At 38.3% G+C, this 21,491-nt stretch overlaps 2 protein-coding genes across 2 annotated transcripts in view; one reads left to right on the top strand and one right to left on the bottom strand.

The window, feature by feature from the left end:
- Positions 1-5,987, bottom strand: part of LOC137979135 (protein sel-1 homolog 1-like) — a 20,784-nt gene extending 14,797 nt beyond the window's left edge. Inside the window, exons 1-5 of the mRNA XM_068826326.1 lie at positions 5,767-5,987; positions 5,617-5,672; positions 2,511-3,351; positions 2,353-2,394; positions 1,195-1,264 (exon numbers count right to left, since the gene is read on the bottom strand). Of these exons, the coding sequence (XP_068682427.1) occupies positions 1,195-1,264; positions 2,353-2,394; positions 2,511-3,351; positions 5,617-5,672; positions 5,767-5,842 (1,085 nt within the window). The 5' untranslated portion in view covers positions 5,843-5,987. The remainder of the gene's footprint in view (positions 1-1,194; positions 1,265-2,352; positions 2,395-2,510; positions 3,352-5,616; positions 5,673-5,766) is intronic.
- Positions 5,988-6,179: 192 nt separating this feature from the next.
- LOC137979134 (N-acetylglucosamine-1-phosphotransferase subunits alpha/beta-like) lies at positions 6,180-14,444 on the top strand. The gene is made up of 3 exons (XM_068826324.1): positions 6,180-8,762; positions 8,891-9,620; positions 10,784-14,444. Exons 1-3 carry the CDS (start codon positions 6,264-6,266, stop codon positions 11,485-11,487), a joined length of 3,933 nt encoding a protein of 1,310 aa, XP_068682425.1. The 5' UTR covers positions 6,180-6,263; the 3' UTR covers positions 11,488-14,444.
- Positions 14,445-21,491: the final 7,047 nt, after the last annotated feature.

Below are 21,491 nucleotides of genomic sequence, written 5' to 3'. Positions count from 1 at the left end.
GTGTTTGAAAAGTAGAGGGTGAGAAATTGGAAAAAAATGTTCTTATTCTGCTAACCAACAGTACAGAGGTGTAACAAAGGAAAAATGTGATACACTGTACTGTTTTAGTGGGGTGTGAAATAATTATTCGGTTTTTTCAAACGAGCTAGAGTTTCTTGTACAGGGATTTCATTAGAAGCTGGTCACTGGCGACATACCGCCATCTGTTTGTCAGAAATTATCCTCTCACTGCCTGCTACGGTCAGCCTACTCTGCCTAAATGGCACCCTAAATGGTGCTAAAATTTGAATAACAATACTTGTCAAGGCTGCTGCCTAAGAAAATTTTAACGGGGCCCTCAGAGCTAAACGCTGAGAACTTAGGAGCCCAACATACGAAGTGAAAGGTGTTGCTGTCAAAAGTTAAGGCGCCCAGAGCTATTCTTTGGGAGCCCCAGGCTACCGGGCTCCTGTTAGGCAACAGCCTTGCTTGTACATCTTAAGCCTCGCATCAACGCGAGAAATCCTTTCAATTCTTGGAAAAAAATGTTCTTATTCTGCTAACCAACAGTACAGAGGTGTAACAAAGGAAAAATGTGATACACTGTACTGTGTTAGTGTGGTGTGAAATAATTATTTGGTTTTTTCAAACGAGCTAGAGTTTCTTGTACAGGGATTTCATTAGAAGCTGGTCACTGGCGGCATACCGCCATCTGTTAGTCAGAAATTAGCCTCTCACTGCCTGCTACGGTAAGTCTACTCTGCCTAAATGGCACCCAAATGGTGCTAAAATTTGAATAACAATACTTGTACATCTTAAGCCTCGCATCAACGTGAGAAATCCTTTCAATTGTTTAAAAAGCATTAACATGAGGCTTAAGATGTTCAAATATTGTTATTCAAATTTCAGTGCCATTTATGCAATGGGAAAACCTTACAAGCAAGGCCAACTATGTACACATAAACATATCTTTGAAAAGTGCAAAACAAGTTAGTCATTTGGGCTCAAAACAACTTTGTGCAGCACTTACAATATGAAACTAAAAAAGCAAGGCTAGTAAGATCTTAATTATGTGTCTTGAAAATTTAACCAGGTAGGAGAGCTAACATGGGAGTTAAGAATGGCCGTATAGTAGAATAGGGTATGGAGTAAAAAAAACATGTGCATGGCATTAACAGTTGGTAAAATAAAACACTTAATTATCTGCATTCTTACTTTTTGTAGTTTGGTTTTGTTTCATTTAGTAGGGCAGTGGCATCTTGATATAGCAACTGGCCAACTTCCTCTACAAAGAAAACCAGATCTTTGATAATTGCCATTGGATTTCACTAATCTGGCAATGCATGGCCAAATCCTCTTTCCATAATTGCTTGCATTATTATGCACTCCTGCCTTAAAGAGATTCAGCTTTGACTATGTTTAATAATCACTTACAGTATGTCCAGGAATGCCCATAATTAGATGCATGTTTAATTTTAACTTCCAAAACAAAGTTTCCTTTTAAGTCTAGGCATTTGCTACCTATTTCAAGCAATAAGGTAAGGGTAAAGGAAGTTAGCGTTATTTTTAGGTTATGGGGTAGATGCAGTAGTTTTTCCTTAATTGAGGAGCAGCATCTGGAAAACATTTTGTGACGTAAATTGTCTGTATTCCGAGACACGAGTGATGTTGAAGTTGGGAAGAAGAGCAAGGGGACACTTCTAACTTCTTACTAAAAGAGCGTGAGGGCCGTAATGGGGAATATTGGCCCAAGGTCGTGGCAGTAGAAAAACCATAGAAAAACGGCCGAGGGCCAATATTCCCCAGTACGGATTGAGCTAGCTCAGTTAGTAAATAGTTTATTATATGGTTTTTTAATTACTTTTTGCTTTGTTTTTGCAAGCCCGTAATTGGCCCGTGGGCATTACGGGAGAATAATACACTACAATTCAGTCACAATTAGCCAATCAGAGTGCACATTATATTGGCTACAAACACAAGCCATATAATAAATGTCACTTATTGACATCTCTGTGCATCTAATTACAATCATTTCTGGACATAATTATTTGTGTTTAATGGTAAAGAGTTCGACATGAGGAATTGTTGGGGTGTGCGGGGAGTCTACTTGAAATTTATGTTTGTCATCAAAGTGAAGCTAAATCTCTCCATTACTAGGTCAGTGTAAATGCGTAGTAAGCTACAGTTGAAGATTTAGCAACAAACAATAAATTAATGTCGTAAGAAAGGTTGCTGTTATTCATCGTGGTGAAGTACAATAGTAATAAAGTACTATCGTTTGTCTCAGAATGTGGCCACTTGTGATTATTATCATTATTGGACTGGAGATGACTGAACATTCTCCTTTCAGTTAATCAGGTTTTTCAAACCTACCCTTCAGTTCCTTGTTTTCTTTCTTAATTTCTTGGTTTTCCTCTGGCAAAAAAAGAAATCACAAAAACTTTGAGTGTGAATGAATAAAAACATCACATTGAGGAAAGGAAGTACATGTACATGTCACAGCCATTCCAATAAAGCAAGGATATTCAAACCTTTCAGCTGCTTAATCTCTTCTTGCAACTCCTCTTGTTCTTTATGTTTGCTGTGGACATCCTCATCAACAAAATTATTGTCTTCATCCAAAGGTTTTTCAGACATTTTCCATTCATCAAGACTGTCAACATCATCACCAATATCATCCATTTCACTATCAACAACATCATCATCAAAATCTTCATCGTAAGGGTCACCATCTATGTCATCAAGATCATCCTCACTACCCCATTCATCTATTTCATCATGTTCAATGTGCTTCTTGCGGGTTCTCCCTTTCTTTGACTTTTGCTTCTTTTCTTCATGGCGCTGACTGGTCTTAGATGCAGTTCTTTCCTGTTTTATGGCATTATCACCATTTTCATTCTCATATTGTTCAGAATTTGACCCCACATCAACATTTGTGTACATATTTTGTTTATTTTCAACGGGATGCTCGGTAATTGTGGGAGGGTCTTCATCTCGATCCTCTGAAGAATCTTTCACCACCTCTACCTTTCCATGGTTGGAATCAACAGTTTTAGCTGCTTCAGAATCATCTGTTTTAGGGGGATCTTGTGTTTTCTCCTCAAAAACATGCACAGTAGAAAATTCTGCACTGTTCATAACTTTTGATGACTCAATTTGAGGAACATCATCCACTGACTTAGAACTCTTTCCTTCAATATCTATAGTTTCATGGCTCTCCTTTTTTGCTGCTTGTTTTTCCGATTGTTCTACTATTTTATTAACCTCCTTGGTAAGTGACTCTTTCCATGAAATAACATGCTCAGTGTCTTCATTTATTGTTTGTTTGCTAACAAAATCATTCTTTTCCCCTGCCTCTTTTCTGCTCTCCTCCTGAGGGTCAAGAAAGTAGAACCAAAATTATGCATGTGGAATGAATGAATACAAAACTACCATCTCCAGCAGCAACTACACACACAAATTATAGCTTGTGACATCCTGGTCAGGGCAGCTCACAAGTGCAGGTATTCTTATTGCCAAGCTATCAATTAACAATGTCGACATTTTCCGGTCAAATCTTCACTGACGTCCAGTGCAATGGAAACTTTTCAAATGATACCCCAACCCCCTTCCTAGAAGGCAAAGGCATTGGTACTTCCACAGTGTGATCACCCAAACACTAAGTACAACACAGGACAGAAAAATAGCAGGGGTCAGACCAGAATAGAGAGCCAAGAAACTAAACCCATATATATGAGTTGGAGTTTGGGAATCAAGCTTGAAACTCATTGTTGTCAACAAAATGCAAGTGCTCTCTCCAATGTGTTAGTCCTGTCCTCTAAAACCATTTTGTCATGAAAACTGCTTAAAAATGAAAGGAAAGGAAAGGAAAGGAACTTAAATTATTCAAGTGTCACAAGTTGCTCTAGCACTGGAGCACTAATTGGGGACACTGTAAACTGAAATTTAACAATTAAAATAAATCAACTGAAATGTTTGTTTTTCACTTGAAGATAACATGTTATTTTCACATGTGAAAAGATTGCTGTTGCTATGGTTACATATGAAAATTGTGCCTTTTGTGAATGATTTAGTATTTCACTGGTGTTTATATAATAAATAAAATATAACATGGCCATTTGGAGATACGAAATTTCTCTTCAAGTGGTGAAAAATATTTCATGAGTGAGTGCAAAGAACAAGTGAAATATTTTTCAACACTCGAAGAGAAATTTCGTATCTCCGCACTGCCATGTAATATCTTCTATGTATTCAGGGTCTGGAAGGTGGGGTCTGGATCTCGTATCATGGGTTCCTTTTTCCTACATTCACAAATCATGTAACTTTTTGAGGAGAATTCATGTATCACGTAGTTGGATAGAGAATTACCAGGGAGAATTAAGTTAAAGCATTCCGCTACCGTCTACCAGATTAGTCAATTCCTGTTTCCAAGCATGTAAAAAAAAATCTAAATGCTTTGTTTATAGTGGAAGCACACTTAGCTATCAAGATAGTTTACAGGTACCTCACTTATAATAAATAAATTTGAAAGAAACACTCGCCACTTTATTAATTCTAACGATTTGCTCCCAGACCTTTACTTCACGCGATTTCGAAAATGAAGTAAAGTTTTCAAAATGGTTCTTGAACTTGAGAAGTTCTTTATGCCCCTCTGTTTTGATAGGCAGATTAAATTTTTCTTTGCGGATGGGTTGTCCTTTTACTTTGCCCAATTCCAGCATCAAATAAAATGAAACAAGTACTCTGACAATCGCCATTGCAACAATTTGCAAGTGAAAACTTCCAGAAGGACCCGGACTTAATTCACACACTACAAATTCTAAGGTTCATGTGTCATGGTTAATACATTACTCAAGAATCATGCCTGTATTCCTTCAGTTTTCCCCAATCACACTCTATTTCTGGCTCAATTCACAGATGACACAAAACGCCTTCCAGACCAAGTGTATTGTATTGTATTCTATTATCCAGCTGTATTAGTTATCGTACAAAAAAAAGGAACAAAACGAGTACAAATATTCCACGGTATTGTACAGTTAGTTATCTGTACACTTGGTTATTGTACAGTAGAGAACCAGTTTGACTAGTTTAGTTGCTGACGTTGCCCTACACACACAAATCTGTCACAAGTTCTTGGTTGTTTACAATTCATTTGCTGAAAGTTTAGTGCAAAAAAAAAATTGGATGATAATTAGCTTATACGATGTTTTGGTGTGTAGTATCGCTGAGTGTTTCTTCTCGTTGTCTGTATTTTGACTAACCCTAGTGGGCTCGTCAAAATACAGCACAACTCGTAAAAATACTCAGCAATACTACACACCAAAATATCTAATAAGATATATTGTATTGTATCGTATGGTATCGTATCGTAAAACCTCTTTCCCATTTGAGGCACAAAGGTTGAAAGAAGCTTCTAAAGAAAGACGTTTATCAGTTGCATGCAGCTTTGTTTTAGCATGATGTTTTGGGCTTTGTAAAGGGAATCTCAGAGCGTCCAGGGAGCTTTGATCTTAAGCCAATTGCTGCTTCTATCTCTAACAGTGCACGTTACAAGAGATGACGCAAGCATTTTATATATGAAAAAAAGACCAAACAAATTAAACCACGGTGCAAATTATAGTTTGCCTGCAAGCTTACATCTGTTTCAGGAATACTGCCTTCTGGAGAGCTCTCTGCTTGTGATGTATCGTCACCTACAAAAACGAAAGCAAAGGCAATTTTTCATGCAATCATAGGCTTTTCCATGATGGTCAAGAAGTTTTATTTGGAGATTTCTGGTATACTTACAGAAGCTCTTCTCTGTCAACACTGAAACTAGCAAGCAAAAAACTCCCAGAGACTTTCGTGAAAGTGTATAATACATCCCTATTGGATTCAGTAAACAAGACCTTAAATATACACTATACAATGTGGGCAACACCACCGCATATCATCGAAGGTTTGGAAATTTCTTCTTGGAAAGATCCTGCTTTGCTCCTATTTCGTTACCTCTTACACAACCACACAACCAGTGAACCCCACGATGCCACGTAAGGTCGGTAATACGCATGCTCAGCTGTATGAAATTTTGTTTTCTCGGTAAGTTTCCGTAAAGTTGCCGAATAGTTCTTAACAGATGATATCCAATCAAACTACGTTTCGAAGTTATCTCGGGTATCACGGAGTGACTGCATCACGTGCTGTTCAGTGGTCATTCCCCTGGTAATCATATGACATTGAACATGGCTGCTAGCCGGTGCAATGAAGGCTTTGGAAAACCATGGCTACATGTGTGAATATTCAAAATGAAGCGAGCCTTATGTCAGACTTTTTGGAAACTAATCCAGAGACAAACTTATACTTGTTTGTCTTCACGATATGGAATATGGATGTGCATTGGCGGGGTGTTGCTAACTTTAATCTCAGCTTTCCAGTTTGGAGAAGTTGTTCTTGAATGGAGCATGCAGAAATATGCAGTTACTTTTAACACTTACCATGATAACATTTTAGGAAATTCATTTCAAAACAGACTTTGTCTTCCAATACCGATTGACATTGTATACACCTGGGTAAATGGAAGCGATCCCAAATTGCTTGCAGACCTGGAGAAACTCAAGATTCAAATAGAACTCGAACATAATCAAACGACTTTGAAAGAAATAGCGCGCCTTAAAACTGAAACTAATGCAACGGATGATGAAGTTGCTGAGCTCCTACTTAAAAAAGCGTTAGACAAAAAGAAAAAAGCTAAAGAACAAGCCGGAACGAAGAGTCAAATTGAGAATTCTCGCTGTCCTTTCACCAATTGTGTTTCCGCTTTAAGTGTTGTGGTTGAGGATGGTCTCCCGGGAGATTTACAGCTTTCACAGGTACGCGAAATTGACACATCCTTCGCAAAAGCAACAAGGGTATTTAACGTGACTTCGTCTGGTTCAGCAAAAGAGCGAGTCAGTATAATTCAATTTCCTGGTAGAGGCGAGACCGATAAGGCCTTAAAGGTCAAAGTCAGATGGCAGGACAAGAGTCTAAGGAGCAAAGAAGGGTATTTTACAAGCGATGGAAGCAGACCCACTGCTGTGAATATGGAAACGGAAATTATGATTCTGGATCTGAAGGGTGCAAATGAAATGGAAAAAATTAACAGGGATTTAAAGGATCGTTTCGAAAACAAGCTCAAGAGCGTGATCTTTCATGCTGAAAGAATGGTTGGTGTTGCTTACTTCTCAGATAAAACATCGGCCTCTTCTGCTCTTAAGTTAAGCTTGACAGTTGATGGAAAGACTGTAAAATTAGCTCCTGCCTTCTTGATATGGGCACCATTTCATTCTGTTCTTGGCCACAGTCCTAAAGATAATGATGCTGATGTTTCAGCCAGTCGTTTTGCCGACAATGAAGAATTAAAGTACTCTCTTCGTTCTGTTGAAAAACATGCACCATGGGTTAGGAACATATATATTGTTACAAATGGCCAAATACCATCATGGCTTAACTTAGAAAATCCTCGCCTTAAAATTATAACTCACCAAGAACTCTTCGTTAATAAAAGTCATCTTCCAACTTTTAGCTCTCCTGCTATTGAATCTCATTTGCATAGAATTCCAGGCTTGTCTCAGAAGTTCATTTATCTAAATGATGATGTCATGTTTGCAGACAATGTATGGCCAGATGACTTCTACACTCATGCTAATGGCCAGAAAATCTATCTGACATGGCCTGTTCCAAACTGCAATGAAGGGTGTCCATCTTCATGGGTGAATGACAAGTATTGCGACAAACCCTGCAATGTGTCAGAATGTGATTGGGATGGCGGCGATTGCATTGGTGTCAAACGTAAGACACAGTGGTCTTATCAAGGGTGGCAAAGTCAACAGTCAAGTTATCGCATACAGTTCTGTTCCCCAGGCTGTGCAGACACTTGGGTGGGTGATCGTTACTGTGATGTAGCCTGTAATGTTGCACCTTGTGGTTATGACGCTGGTGATTGTGGAATTGCTCAGTTCCATGAAATATATCGCATAGATATTGAGCAGAGCACTCGCCAAGTCCACCTACCTCAAGGCATATTAGCACTTTATTTCAACATCTCAAAAGTCTTTGGTGAAGGAAAAGTCAAATTTGGAGAGTATTCAGATACACATTGTGTGCGATCAGCTACAGTTGCTCAGAAGTACAAAGTTTTTACCTTGACTTTGCGTGCAAACTGCACGTCCGATACTGTCACTTTTTTTATTGAAGGTTTTAGCAACAAAAATGAAACAAACCAAGTAAAGGTCTCTTTTAACATGACAATAGATACAAGAACAGCCAGAGGTAACAAGTCCACTCTCATAGCAACCACAGGATCAACAGCTGTCCCATCAACTGTCAAGGTATCTACTCCAAGGGCACCACCGTCACCATCTGTGACTGTTCCAAAGATGGGTATGCACTTGCCTATCACTGTATATCCAATCAGAATTCAGAATGCTAATGAGCCAATCAACTACTGGATTGTTGCGAACCAATCTGCTAATAGACCAACATGGCCTTCGTTAGCTGAAAAGGAATATAATGTACCACATCTTTCAAACAATACTGTACTAGCCAGACATGTTCAGATTGCGCTGGAAAATGTGGAGAAGGAGTACCATGACGGAGATTTGACACACAAAGGCTATGCAAGGAAAAGAGCAAAGATTTTGAATGACTTCCTGAATACAGGTGCTACTAAGGCAGCACCTTTGCATTTGGCAATGCTGACATCACCATTGCCTAAAGCAAATGATAAGCCAACTGTCCCTGCAAAGCCACACACCGTGCATATGGTAAGCAGTGGAATATCTTGGCATCACTTTTTTAAGGGTAGAGTTAGTAAAGAGAACTTTAAAATCATGCTCTGTGATAATTTTGTCATTTTATCAAGTGTGAAATTGATACTATTGCATCTTTGCAGGCTAAGAGAGCTGTAGCACAAACAGGTGAATATTTCAATGCCTCAGAGATTGCAGAGAAACAATCCCACCAGCGAAAGCTGTTGTCTTTGGAAATAATGGGGTTAGATGATCTGATTAATGCAGCCAGCAAGCAAGCACATGCAAATATTAGGTCAACTTTTCAAGATGACTTGAATCAGAGAAGTGCCTCGGAAGATGAAATCTTTCTTGCTGATTGGATTGCAAACACTAAACAGAAACAAGTATCCTATGAGAGTGATCAATCGTATAGCCTTAAGCAATGGAGAAGTCGCTACGGTGACTGGATGCCTCAAACTCAGGAAAGGTCAACAAGTTTTCTTCCCTGGGAGAAACATGGAACCTTTGAACATCTCCAGAAATCCAGAGAAAGGAGAAAACATTCCATGCAGTTTGAAAATTTTCATCCTCCGAGAAGAAAATTAATGGATACCTTTGCGGATTCACTGCTTCATGTTCATCGGATCTATAACCGCAAGTTTGGGTACATGGGACGGAAAGTTCCTGCCCATATGCCACATATGATAGATGTAAAGGCTATGGAAGAATTACATTCACTTCTCCCAGAAGAATTTGATCAAACATCCTCACACAAGCTTCGCAGATCGGATGACATGCAGTTTGCATTCTCATACAATTATTTTATTGTTGGGCACAAAAAGTCCCCAAATGTCACAGAATTTTTTGCCGAGGTAGATGCTGATCATTCAGGTACACTGTTTTGTTTTTAACCCTTTCACTCCCAATAATGCCACTTGTAGATTTTACTCTGTCTAATGCCAGACGATTTTACTCGTCAATGGGGAACCCCACGGGGCTGAAAGGGTTAACAACAGCTAGATTCACTCAAAAACTATGTCCCCGTTAAGCATCTGAAGACCTCCAGTTATTTTAAGACGAAGTGTTAGTATGGTAGTGTGCTGTAGTCAATTGCCCCACAAACTATAAAGCCAACTGGGCTTTGTGGTTGAAAAGGCAGATAGGCATATCCAACAGGCCCCAGTTGTTCAAAAGGTGGATAACGCTATCCACCGGATAAAGCACTATCCATTGGATAGGGCAATTTGGTTTCACTATGACCTATTCACTGGATAGTGATTTATATAGCGGATAGCACTATCCATAGTTTGATCATCTGGGGCCAGATAAATAATACTGGCGAGCAATAATAATTAGTGCTTTCCAGTATTGTTTAATAATAGCTTTCTAGGAGATAGGTACTTGAAATCTGGTAAATAGAGGATATTACATGGCCATGCGGAGATACAAAATTTCTCTGCGAGTGTTGAAAAATATTTCACCAGTGAGTGCAGCGAACGAGTGAAATATTTTTCAACACGAGAAGAGAAATGTTGTATATCTCCAAGCTGCCATGTTATATATACTATTTATTACATAAACACCAATGAAATCCTAGATCATTTCACGAAAAGCATCGAAAGGTGTGATTTTCATATGTAACCATAGCAACAGTGACCTTTTCACATGTGAAAATAACATGTTATCTTCACGTGTGAAGATATCATGCTTTCGCGCGAAAGCTCACTTGGTATTTCATTGCTGTTTATATAATAAAAAAGGTTTCTGGGTGGCAATCGTTCCATTCTGCTGGTCAACAAAGAATGAGTCGTCGTCATACTCCAGGAAAATTTCAACCTTAATAATTATCATAATTGTGGCACTGATCATAAATTTATCAGCTCTAATGTCTGTTGGTTTCAATGAAGTTAAAAATAATTGTCTTGATATTCCGTCCTGTACCCACCTTTCCTCTCTCTGCATCCTCGTACCCTTGACTTCAGTGGAACCAAGATTTAAGATATGTTATCACCTTTGTAGTATCACTAACTATCGTCATTTTCTATTCCTACCAGGAGTTCTGTCGGACAGAGAGCTGCGTACTTTAGCTACACGACTGTACAATTTACCATTAGATCTTAATGACCTGCACAATCTTGAACAAACACTGTTGAAGTGTGCAAACAAAACCATGCCAGACACAAATTCATCAGATCCAAATCAGCATGTGCCACTACCATCAGTTACAGTGCAATTCTTGCAAAAGTGTGATCCTTTAATACAACTGCTAAATGAAACTTACAAGGGTGTAACAAAATACAAGTTTGAAACTCTTGGAGATGATGATGTTGCATTTCACATGATCCGTGATAATGCTTCAGCTGTACTTCAACAGTTAGATGCCATTAGGGGCAAGAAGAAGAAATTTGTTTGCTTAAATGATAACATAAACCATGGAAAAAAGGATGCTGAACTTATCAAGGCTTTATTAGTGGACTTCTACGAATCTCTCTTCCCAATTCCATCACAGTTTGAATTACCACAAGAGTATAGGAACAGATTTCTTCACATCAGTGAGCTTGAAGAATGGGTGAAGGAACGAGAGGCTGTAAAATTCTGGACAAACATATTAATGGCCATTTTCATTTTAGCTGCAATTTTTACATTTTTTCCTAATCTCTTTCTGTATTTAATAGAATTTCTGTGTCCCCTGAGAAGATTCCTTTTGTTGTTTCAAAGAAATAGTCCCTCAAGTAGTTCACGCCTCATGACAGTATAGGTAAAATAATTTTAATGATTATTGTAATTTTTATAAGTAGTGACTTATTGAAGCAATTGATTAAAAAGTTTAGCGATAAAAAATTTTGATTTAAAAACATTTTAAAAAAGTTTGACGACGTTTCGACGTTTACCTAGGTTTTCAAATTAAGTTAAAGCAAATTCAGTTTTGATATAGTATTGTGAGTAAATTATTGCATGATCATTACTTACATATTCACTATTGTCCATGGTTCTATTTTATCCATATTTATCATCATGTCATGCCCTATGTATGTGGGGCAGGTAGCAAGATGTTTAAATTGGTTGCCACAACAGTGCCACACCACGACCAAAATTCTCTAGAATTATACCCAAGTCAAAAGGACCATTTGATGAAACAAGCACTACTTTTTGACCCTTTGTTATTTCTAACTTCCTGTCAAAGGGTTTTGCTTTGGAAATCAATTTTGTAAACAAAATTGTGTATTTGGCTGATAAGGAAACCCAGTAATGGGGAAATGGTCTGTCAGGTCTGTCTGTGAGAAGCAAAGTTAGGAATTCCCAGATGCGATAATAGGAGGTATGGTAACAGGCAGAATTTAACCATGTATTTGTAGATTAATAGAGGGTAACAAAATTTAAAGTAATGTTATAACATGAAACATCTGGAAGCTTCAAAGGGCATATTTAATTAAGGTATGAAATACTTTTTAACAATTATTCATAAAGACAAGTCTTGGAGTTATTCCAGCAATTTTGAAATTCTCTATTTATCCTGAAATATTCAGATAAAGAAATAATTTTCTTGGTGTCAACTGTAAAAGATGCTTTCTGTTTTCATGGCTGAGAAAAACAATGAAATCAATTCAAGTAAAATCACAATTCTACTACAATTTTATTGTCTCATGTTTCCAACTTTTAAGCTACATTTCGAGTATATATTGCCACGCACAAGGACCCTACTCATTTGGATAGACTAAAGATCACTAAAATTTATGTGGGAAAACGCAAGTACCAAGAAAACACCTCTGAGTAAACAAACTCAACCCACAAATTTTTCCAAACTAGGAAATCTAACTCCAGGGTGTCGTTGAAGGCAAATGCCCTTGTCCCTGCAGCAACCCTGCTTCCCTGACTTGGGTCATGTTGATTTAGTTTACATAGGATTTCTGTCGCAACACTACTCCCCAACTGATGCTGTAAATAACTCATGTGTAGGAGACAACAGTTTTAATCACATTGCTTAGGTTCAAGTTCTGCAATAGGACTTTCTTCCGGCCTTACCCCCATTATGCCTGTGAATAGTCATTGCCAGCCTTTCCCAACTGGGCAGTTTGAGAAAAAAAAAAACAGTGGCATTAGACTTGAAACCTAAAGACTAAAACAGAGACAGCAAACAACACATATACTTAACCCTTTGACATCCAAACCGGCCAGACTTAGTATTTTACTCTGTCTAATGCCAGACAATTTTACTCATCAATAGGGAAGGAACCCCATTAATTTCAGATGAAAAAGATTAGTGATTTGATTAAGCAAATGTCACTTTGAAACCCCACATTTTCTCAATTCACAAAATTAACCAGCCTTTTTAACCCATTAACCCCCAGGAGTGAGACTTGATAGACTTTACTCTGTCTAATGCCAGACAATTTTTTACTTGTCAATGGGTTATACTTACCCTGACTTTAACTCTACAAAGTAACAAGTTTTCGTATTATATCTCTCAGATAGGATGTGCACTGTGATTGGCTAAATTAGCAGGCCATATTCTACAGTACGGCCTGCTACATTTGAAAGTTTCGGTAAAACATCCAGCAAGTTTTTCATGTCATTTTAAACTTGTAAAATTGTTTGAATCTTGCAAGCAACTATTTCAAAGAGCCAAGATGATTTAGTTTTTTCGGATTTTGACACAGCAATCTTTGTGGCAGTTGAACCTTCGGCTTGACTTCGACTAGTTTCCTTGCCTGCACGCCGGATTAACCTCAGAGATACAATAAATACCTTACTAACCTCGTTTTCTCGGTCTGTATTGTAAGTTAAGGATCCTAATTTTTTTCCTGTTGATTTATGGCACGCGCCCTTCCCGGTTGAACTATGAATCAACGGGAAAAACTTGGCCTGTAACTTACAGTACGGACTGAGAAAACGAGGTTAGTAAGAGATATAGCTGAAACGTTGTAGGATATATTATACAACTGGGAGAGGAACAATAATATCATTGATTTAAGCACTTGACTCCTACAGTCCAACAAGGATTTTTCAAAGAAGTACATAAAAATCTTATAGCAAACAAAAATAAACTAAATTCCCGCAAAAATAACATCACTTTCATTTTAACCCTTTGGCGTCCAAACTGGCCTAAACCGGCCAGACTTAGTATTTTGTTCTGTCTAACGCCAGACAATTTTACTTGTCAATGGGGAACCCCTGGGAGTCAATGGGTTAATGTCAGGAAACGATAGAAAGCTAGCTACACTGTAGCTAGCTTTCTTGTTCTCTTTGATCGCGTTTGTCAACCTGATATAATTTTTGGGCATTTTGAGGACATCTAGCCATTTCTGACCTCTAATTAGGTCATCTTCTGCCATTCACGTGGCAGTTAATGGCCATTTATTTCATACCCTGTGGTTCTTTCTCTATTCTTTCAGGGAGTCATGGTAATATTTACAATAATTATTTTAAGTGTAAGAAAGGGCACCTTTTAAAACCCAGCATTACAGTGCAGTTTTTATTTGCATTTGTTCACATAAACTATAAAAACATCTCTAGGTTAGAAAAAAATGGCTGCATGTTTTAAAGTGATTGTTATCTCCTCACTGTCAGAGTATTATTTACAGCTTTAAGAGTAAGGAGTTGCTCTTTGCATGCTTTGAACTGAAGGTAATCTCCTTACTTCCCACCATACTAGTAAAAGCTAGTTCAAAGTTATTAAATAACCTTCTTCCTTTAAATAACACACATTGCATGGTTCAATTATTATTGAGAGAGAATTACCAGGTGAGAAGATCGACTACACCCAGATCATAGCTCAGGAGAAAGAACTGACTTGCCTTATTCTCAAATAGGGACTATAAACTGTATGCCCAGTCTCCAAGACCTTGGTCACAAAATTCTGTGGGGTGTTAACATGCCTTCCCTGTGCTCCTCCCTTTCCAACAGACCTCTTTAGCTTGTAAAGTTCAGACCATGTGATGTTCTCAAGGGAATCTTCCTTTTGTTTGTTCATTGGTTATGCATACAACGTACATGTGCAAGTGCATAAGACAACATTTGAAAGAATCTCTACCCAAGAGTAACATCACATCATCTGAAATGGGAAAACAAAAACGTAGAAGGTAAAGAGGTCTATAATTCCAAAGGGAAAAGCACAGAGTCCCCTGGATACCCAGGGTTGTGGTCTAGCCTTATAAACGAAGGGTACCCTATCTGTGATCCTCCTCACCCAACTGGCAAAACTAAAAAAAAATGAATAAACTAATGTACTTAACTTCTGATGTCTGAAAAAAGTTTACCCTTTTCCTTATACAGCAATCCAGAGTAATCTTGTTCCTTGAAAATTGCACTGCTTTCTCTGGTTACAAATGTACTCATTGTTACATGCAGAAGAATGCCCCTTACAATTTTTTTCTGAAATTGCTTTTACACACCAACAAAATTTGACAACTAATTATTTGCATTGTACGCAGTCCAACATATAGTTACACAGTCCATTCTTAAGGGAGAAAATGGAAATTAACTGAAATCCTGATAGTGATGGTAAATACAGTAATAGATGGTTTCTTCAGTGAAATGTCATTCCAGCTTTAAATTCAAACATGGAGATCCTTGGTTTTAGCCTGGAAAAGCAGATGATGAGACAAATGTTATTTTCAAATGCAACCAACTGTGTCAGATCAGCTTTATACTAGAAAATTTAATACACTTGTACACTCCCTGCACACATGTATGCCTGATAATAACCACGGAAAAAGCTTATACTGAGTCTCACAGTCTGTCCCAAAACCAAACCAATTGTGGCTCACCCATACACATTTTCCCGTGCTTTGTGTTGGCTATGTGTAATTACTTAGAGTTTTGATTGGTTTACTGGATTGTCTCTGTCCTTTTTGATTGACCAAATTACTTTGGTTTTGGTTTTACGACGCTCCACTGAAACTTGCTCTAAGCTTAATAAAGCATTATATTTTTACTAAAGTTAACCTTGTACCATATTTACCTACCTAAGTTAGTATTCACTTTCTTTTTTATATGTAAAAAAGCCCACTTTGAATTTAAGAGGGTGGTAAGAGGTCCCAGATTCAAATTCTGGAAATTCCTTGGGGGGGGGGGGGGGGGTAACCCTTTCACTCCCAAGAGTGCCACTTATAGATTTTACTCTGTCTAATGCCAGATGATTTTACTGGTTAATGTGGAACCCCACGGGGGTGAAAGGGTTAACAACAGCTAGATTCACTCAAAAACTATGTCCCCATTAACCCTTTAACTCCCAAGAGTGCCACTTATAGATTTTACTCTGTCTAACGCCAGACGATTTTACTCTTCAATGGGGAACCCCACGGGGGTGAAAGGGTTAATAGACCCCCTGGAACGAAAAATCCAGGTGGGTGGGGGGGGGGGGGGGTGCAAATCAAAACATATTCTGTGGGGAGGGTATGGATGTTTTCTAGAACCACACATTCAAGGATTTAGGATTCTAGCCCACTGAGATACTTTAAAGGCCAACCTTAATCCGAAGGGCTCTTCAAACGTTTGTTTTTGTGTTGACAAAAGTGCATTGCATAGCGATCTGATTGGATGAATTTCAGTTTTGGCAGGATTTTCATATGAGAAAATTGTTTCATGGTATGCTGTGCCCGTAGAGTGAACATGGGCCTTTAACCCCAGCATATGAAAAAGCCAGAATCCAGAATCCGGAACAGGAATCAGAATGAGAACAAGAATGGTCAATGATATCCAGTTGTTTTATTTCAGCCAAAAAGGTTGAATGTTATATTACACACTTTAAACCGCAAAATTGATTTTTACCCCACACAGGCTAGTGCTACCTTTCCCATGTTCTTCTTGATCTCCAATGCGGCAAGATCTGGAAGGCAGGTTCATATTTGTTCACCTTAATATTCTTATTCCAATAAAGTGAATTTATTTTTTCTTTTACTTTTCTTTTCTGCACTCCTTCCATCCATGCCTTCAGTGACAACTTCGCTCCCACGCCACCAAGAGACAAGGAGGAGTCTCAATGGCAATCATTCTCATAACTTGAGCCATTCAAAACAGGAGTGACACCAGTAGTACTAACTTGGTAGTCACAACAATATCCGTATAAATCAATTTTGCAGTTTAAAGTGTGGAATATGACATTCAACCTTTTTAGCTGAAATACATACACACACATACACATTCTTTATTTAAACACGATAAAATTTAAAAGCACTGACGTGCTTGTGGGGTCGTGTGTTATTATACTAAAAATATTACATAAAATAAAATGTGTACTATGTCGAAATGCTAGTTTAGATAATTGAGATACAAGGTAGAACTATTTAAGAATTGACACCTGCAACTAAAAAATAATAAACGGTCTGTAGAAGAGACTCAAAAACATTTAAAATCATTATAAAATCTAGGGAGTGATTTAACTGACTGGGCATTAAAATTAATATTTTTAACGTACGTGTCTTTCTTAACAATGCGGAAGAATGTCTTGAAAACTACTGCATATCATGGACCGTTCTTGTTCTAATCCCGGTTCCAGTTCTGTTTCCAGATTCGGTTCCAGAGTCCAGCTTTTCCAGACGTCCCTTTATCCCATTGGCTCCTGGGAGTAAGACTTGACAGATTTTACTCGTCAACTGGGGGGCATGCTAGTGTGGCTGAGGAGTTGATGGGTTAAAAAAAAAAAAGAATTGTAAATTTGCTTTTTACTCACAAGGTCATCATCTGAAGACAAGGCTGCTTCAAATTTAGCTTCCAGAACATACATCTGTTGTTGAATGTTTTCATTTTCTTTGCGGATCTCTTCTACTTTCTGAAAAATGGAATTAAAATAACGCATTTACCTTCCTGTCAAGCAGCATGTTAAATAACATGCAATTACATGTAGGATGTGCAATGCAAAACTATGAATACACCTTAATTTATCATTTGTTAGCAGAGCGAGAAAATTTCATTTTGGTCACCGTATGACCATCCACCCCTCCATGTATGCAATGTGACCAGTATCACATGACCATATTGCAGGCTCAAGTTTAGAGTACCAATACTTGCATACTTGCCTCCAGCTAGTTTACAACATACATCTTTGATATTGGACATAATACAATACAGACTTAACTGACAACTCCCCATGAGAGCTTTTCAGGGCCAATGAAACACAATCAACAAAACAGAACACACCAACAACAACTGAATCCCAACTGGGCAGAGGCAACCCAGTTACCTATTTACAAGTGTAGCTGAGAAGTTGAACCAGGGACTTTTTTTTTTTTTTTCATTGACCGCTGACCAGGTACTGGGTTTTTATTGGATTGCAGGCTCAAGCCAGGTAAACTTATTGTAAGAAGAAATAGCCCGGAGAGCCTCGCTTTTAGGCTTGGCTAAATCGATTTAGTATCACCCAACTAGTGGACTAATGCAAATCCTGCATTTTAATTGGCTTCACTACTAGGGGACTATTAGTAATAGTCCTCGAGTAGCAAAAAGCGTGACGCTTTCTTTCAATTCATTCCCAAATAAATATTTCTTCAACTTGCATTTGCTAACTTTATTATTGCCTTTTCTGTCCGACTAGTTGAGTGATACTAAAACAATAATTATTAGACCCTTCGCCCTCAAGGGCCACAGGCCAATAGCCCATTGGTCTAATTATTAAATATTATCACTTACTATTTATCATTTATACCAGACACAAATGACATGACTCCAGCTGAGTTTACTAGCAATACACTGTATAAAAAGCTTGTGACAATTAACCCATTGACACCTGGGAGTGATATTTTGACAGATTTTACTCAGTCTAACCTGCCAGACAATCTTACATTCGTCACAGGTAGGGGGCATCCCAGGATGCTTAAGGAGTCAACTAGTCAGAAAACACTTTGAGTTCAATATGTTGCAGTTGAAAAAGGAGCCTGAAATCATCTATGAAGCATTTGAAAGCAGTTGTATATTTTAAGGAGAATAGTTTATTCAGTAATGAAGGTATCACACTATAAGTATTTTAACAGTTATCTTGTTGCTATTAAGAATTTATTAAAAACAATAATTTTGGAATACATATGCTATGATGCAATATCAATTTTGTGAGATATCAGTAGACTTCCTTTGCTGGATAGCCAAGCAGTAACTCCCTTTAGTGTACAACAAAGGGTTATTACCCGACAGTCCACCATCCATGTATTAATCCCATCCAACTTCAGTGGCCAATCAGGAATTTCAGTATTTTTCCTTGGGCAAACTGCATACCATCACATGAGATCAAGGTCATGTGTGCCAGTCAGCCAGTCCAAGATGGCATCCAAATGATGAAATCGTATGGCATCACAATCAATACCTGAGGGACATCACATGGGGCTGCCACAATTAGGATGCATTCTCCTTCATCAAACGTAACTAAATTATTTGTTCTTCCTAGTTTTCTAGTTCTGGCAGCTATGGTAGCACTGTCAAGCAAAGAGAACTATGAGGGTGAGGATAAATAAAGTGGGTGGGTGGTGGGTTGTGTTCATTTGAAGATAAAAAATGTATATATTAGCTCCCTCAGTGCTCGGTCCAAATTTGCAATTGCCCGCTCACGGATTAAGTTAGGGTTAGGGTTAATAGTATGTATACATGGAGGATCTCGGACCCACAACACACGACCCACCCACCCATGCCGATTAGACACTTAACTATAAAATACATAACTAATAAAATAGAGACTTTTAGCTTTTAGGGAACCTGTCACTTACTCTTTTAAAATCTTCAACTCCTTCAAAAGAAGTTTCTTGACCAGCATCAAGTCCAGCATCACCGTCATCCAACATGCGATCATCAACCTCTTCGGGTTCGTCATCATCTTCAAATTCTGGGCGTCCATTTTCCTCTTCACTGTTGTCCTCATCTTCCTCCTCACTTTCATCTGGAAATTGGTCATCAGGACGAACATTCACAACCTCTTCTCTTGAATCAAATTCTTGATCCGTATCTTCTAGCTCATCAGTGTCTTCCTCTTCAGCTTCATCACTTTCCTCATTATTCTCCTCTTCAGCCATGTCTCTCTCCTCCTCCAGTTCTCTTCCTTCCTCAAAGCGTTCCGCCAACCGTTCACTGGAGTCTGTTCAACAAAAGAATGTTCACAAATCAAAGGCTTCATGAAAGACTGTTAACCATTTCAACGGTCTTAAAAACATTTTTTTTTACTTATATGTCAGAGTGTCTGGCATTCCATATAGAAGGAGCAAGGGTGGCATAGTTGGTTAGTGAGCAGCCTTGGTACAAGAGGTCCAAAGTTTGATCCCCGGATCTCACATCCTTGTACATGTTTCGACTTCTTTCCTTTCAGTGTAGCTTAAGTAGCTTTAAATACCCTTAAAACGGAGCACTGATGGAAAGAGGGAGGTAAAATGATCGCACCTTCAGCTTCCTGGGAGAATACCCTCTAGACGGTAAAGGAATTACCGACGTGAAATAAGGTGTACCTTTATCTAAGTCAATGATGAACCCAATAGACCCTTCTCCAAAATGGCGGACGAAAATTCAAATAAGTTAAAATTAAAAATGTATACCAGCAATAGAAAGAGCACCTTTACTTTAGTAACCCTGCAAAGCTTCAGCGTATTAGGTGTTATATCAGCTGAGAAAATGTAAGTTGAAACAAGTTGACTCCTCAATGCTGCACGCAAACAATATACGGCAAACAACTTGCCCGAGATGCCCAGTGGAGCGTAGCACTAGTTAAAACTCTTCATTTATTTGGCTAATTTTGAAAGCAAAACAAGTCGAAATCTTTTAACAACTTTCTACAAGTTCGTTTACCTTCAAGGTGTCGTGAAGACGAAAGAGGGCATCCCAACAGAAGGATGAAGACCAGTACCAATATTTTCATAGTGCGCATTGTCGGTGCAGCAAGAAAACAACGGTCGGCGCAAGGACCCACGGTATTGCTTATTCTCGTATATTACGTCTGCGCGCAACCCGAGGCCCTGGGAAACGCTATGTAGGAGAACAACAGTCACGCAACAAAAAAGTAAAATCAAAACCGTTCAATGAAATAAGCCAAAAACTTGGATTGCTGTAGGAGACAAATTCATAAATCACCTCACCAATTCTCAGTCTTCTCAGGTCTGTGCGGGTACATCGTTTCTGAGTTCTTTATCGGAAGCGTTTCACGCAACTTTATAGAGTTTTGCATGGAGCCGCCGCAATTTTCCCTTTCGTAAACAAGCGATGCCATTTGGACGAGACTTTTCACTTTTAAGTTTGTCGTTTGCAAATGAGGGGAAAAAATACTTAATCTAGGACTAGATTAGCAGCGTATGTCACTTATAATTAAGAAAAAACTGAGAAAAAAACCTTTCAAAAAAGTTGGAAAAAAAAATTAGAAAATGTTGATTGAACGATGCCGAACTCAGCTCAATATGCACTTAACCTTTACACTACCGGAACAACGGCCTCCAATTGGCAATTTGAAAGTATTTAAAGGAAGCTAATCCTTACAACCTAATTTATTGAAAGCGAACCAAATAAAAAGGCTTGGTTACCAAGAATGGCAGACATACATACATACAACTTTATCAGTTCGATTCGGATTTTTAGAGAAGCAAAGAAATATGCTAGTATCTCCGAATGTACTCTAAAACAACAATATAAATTATACAGTAATTACAGTATTAAATTACAAAAACTTGGATAATAATGTTACGATATATAGATAGAGCAGTCTTCAATCGAGTGTCGTAAAACCAAAACCAAAGTAATTACTTTGGCCAATCAAAAAGGACGGAGACAATCCCGTAAACCAATCAAAACTCGAAGTAATTA

The sequence above is a fragment of the Montipora foliosa genome, chromosome 12, assembly GCF_036669935.1.
Source record: "Montipora foliosa isolate CH-2021 chromosome 12, ASM3666993v2, whole genome shotgun sequence".
Classification (NCBI taxonomy): domain Eukaryota; kingdom Metazoa; phylum Cnidaria; class Anthozoa; order Scleractinia; family Acroporidae; genus Montipora; species Montipora foliosa.
The sequence above is the reverse complement of the archived record's forward strand: the minus strand, read 5'-3'. Positions and strand labels throughout refer to the sequence as shown.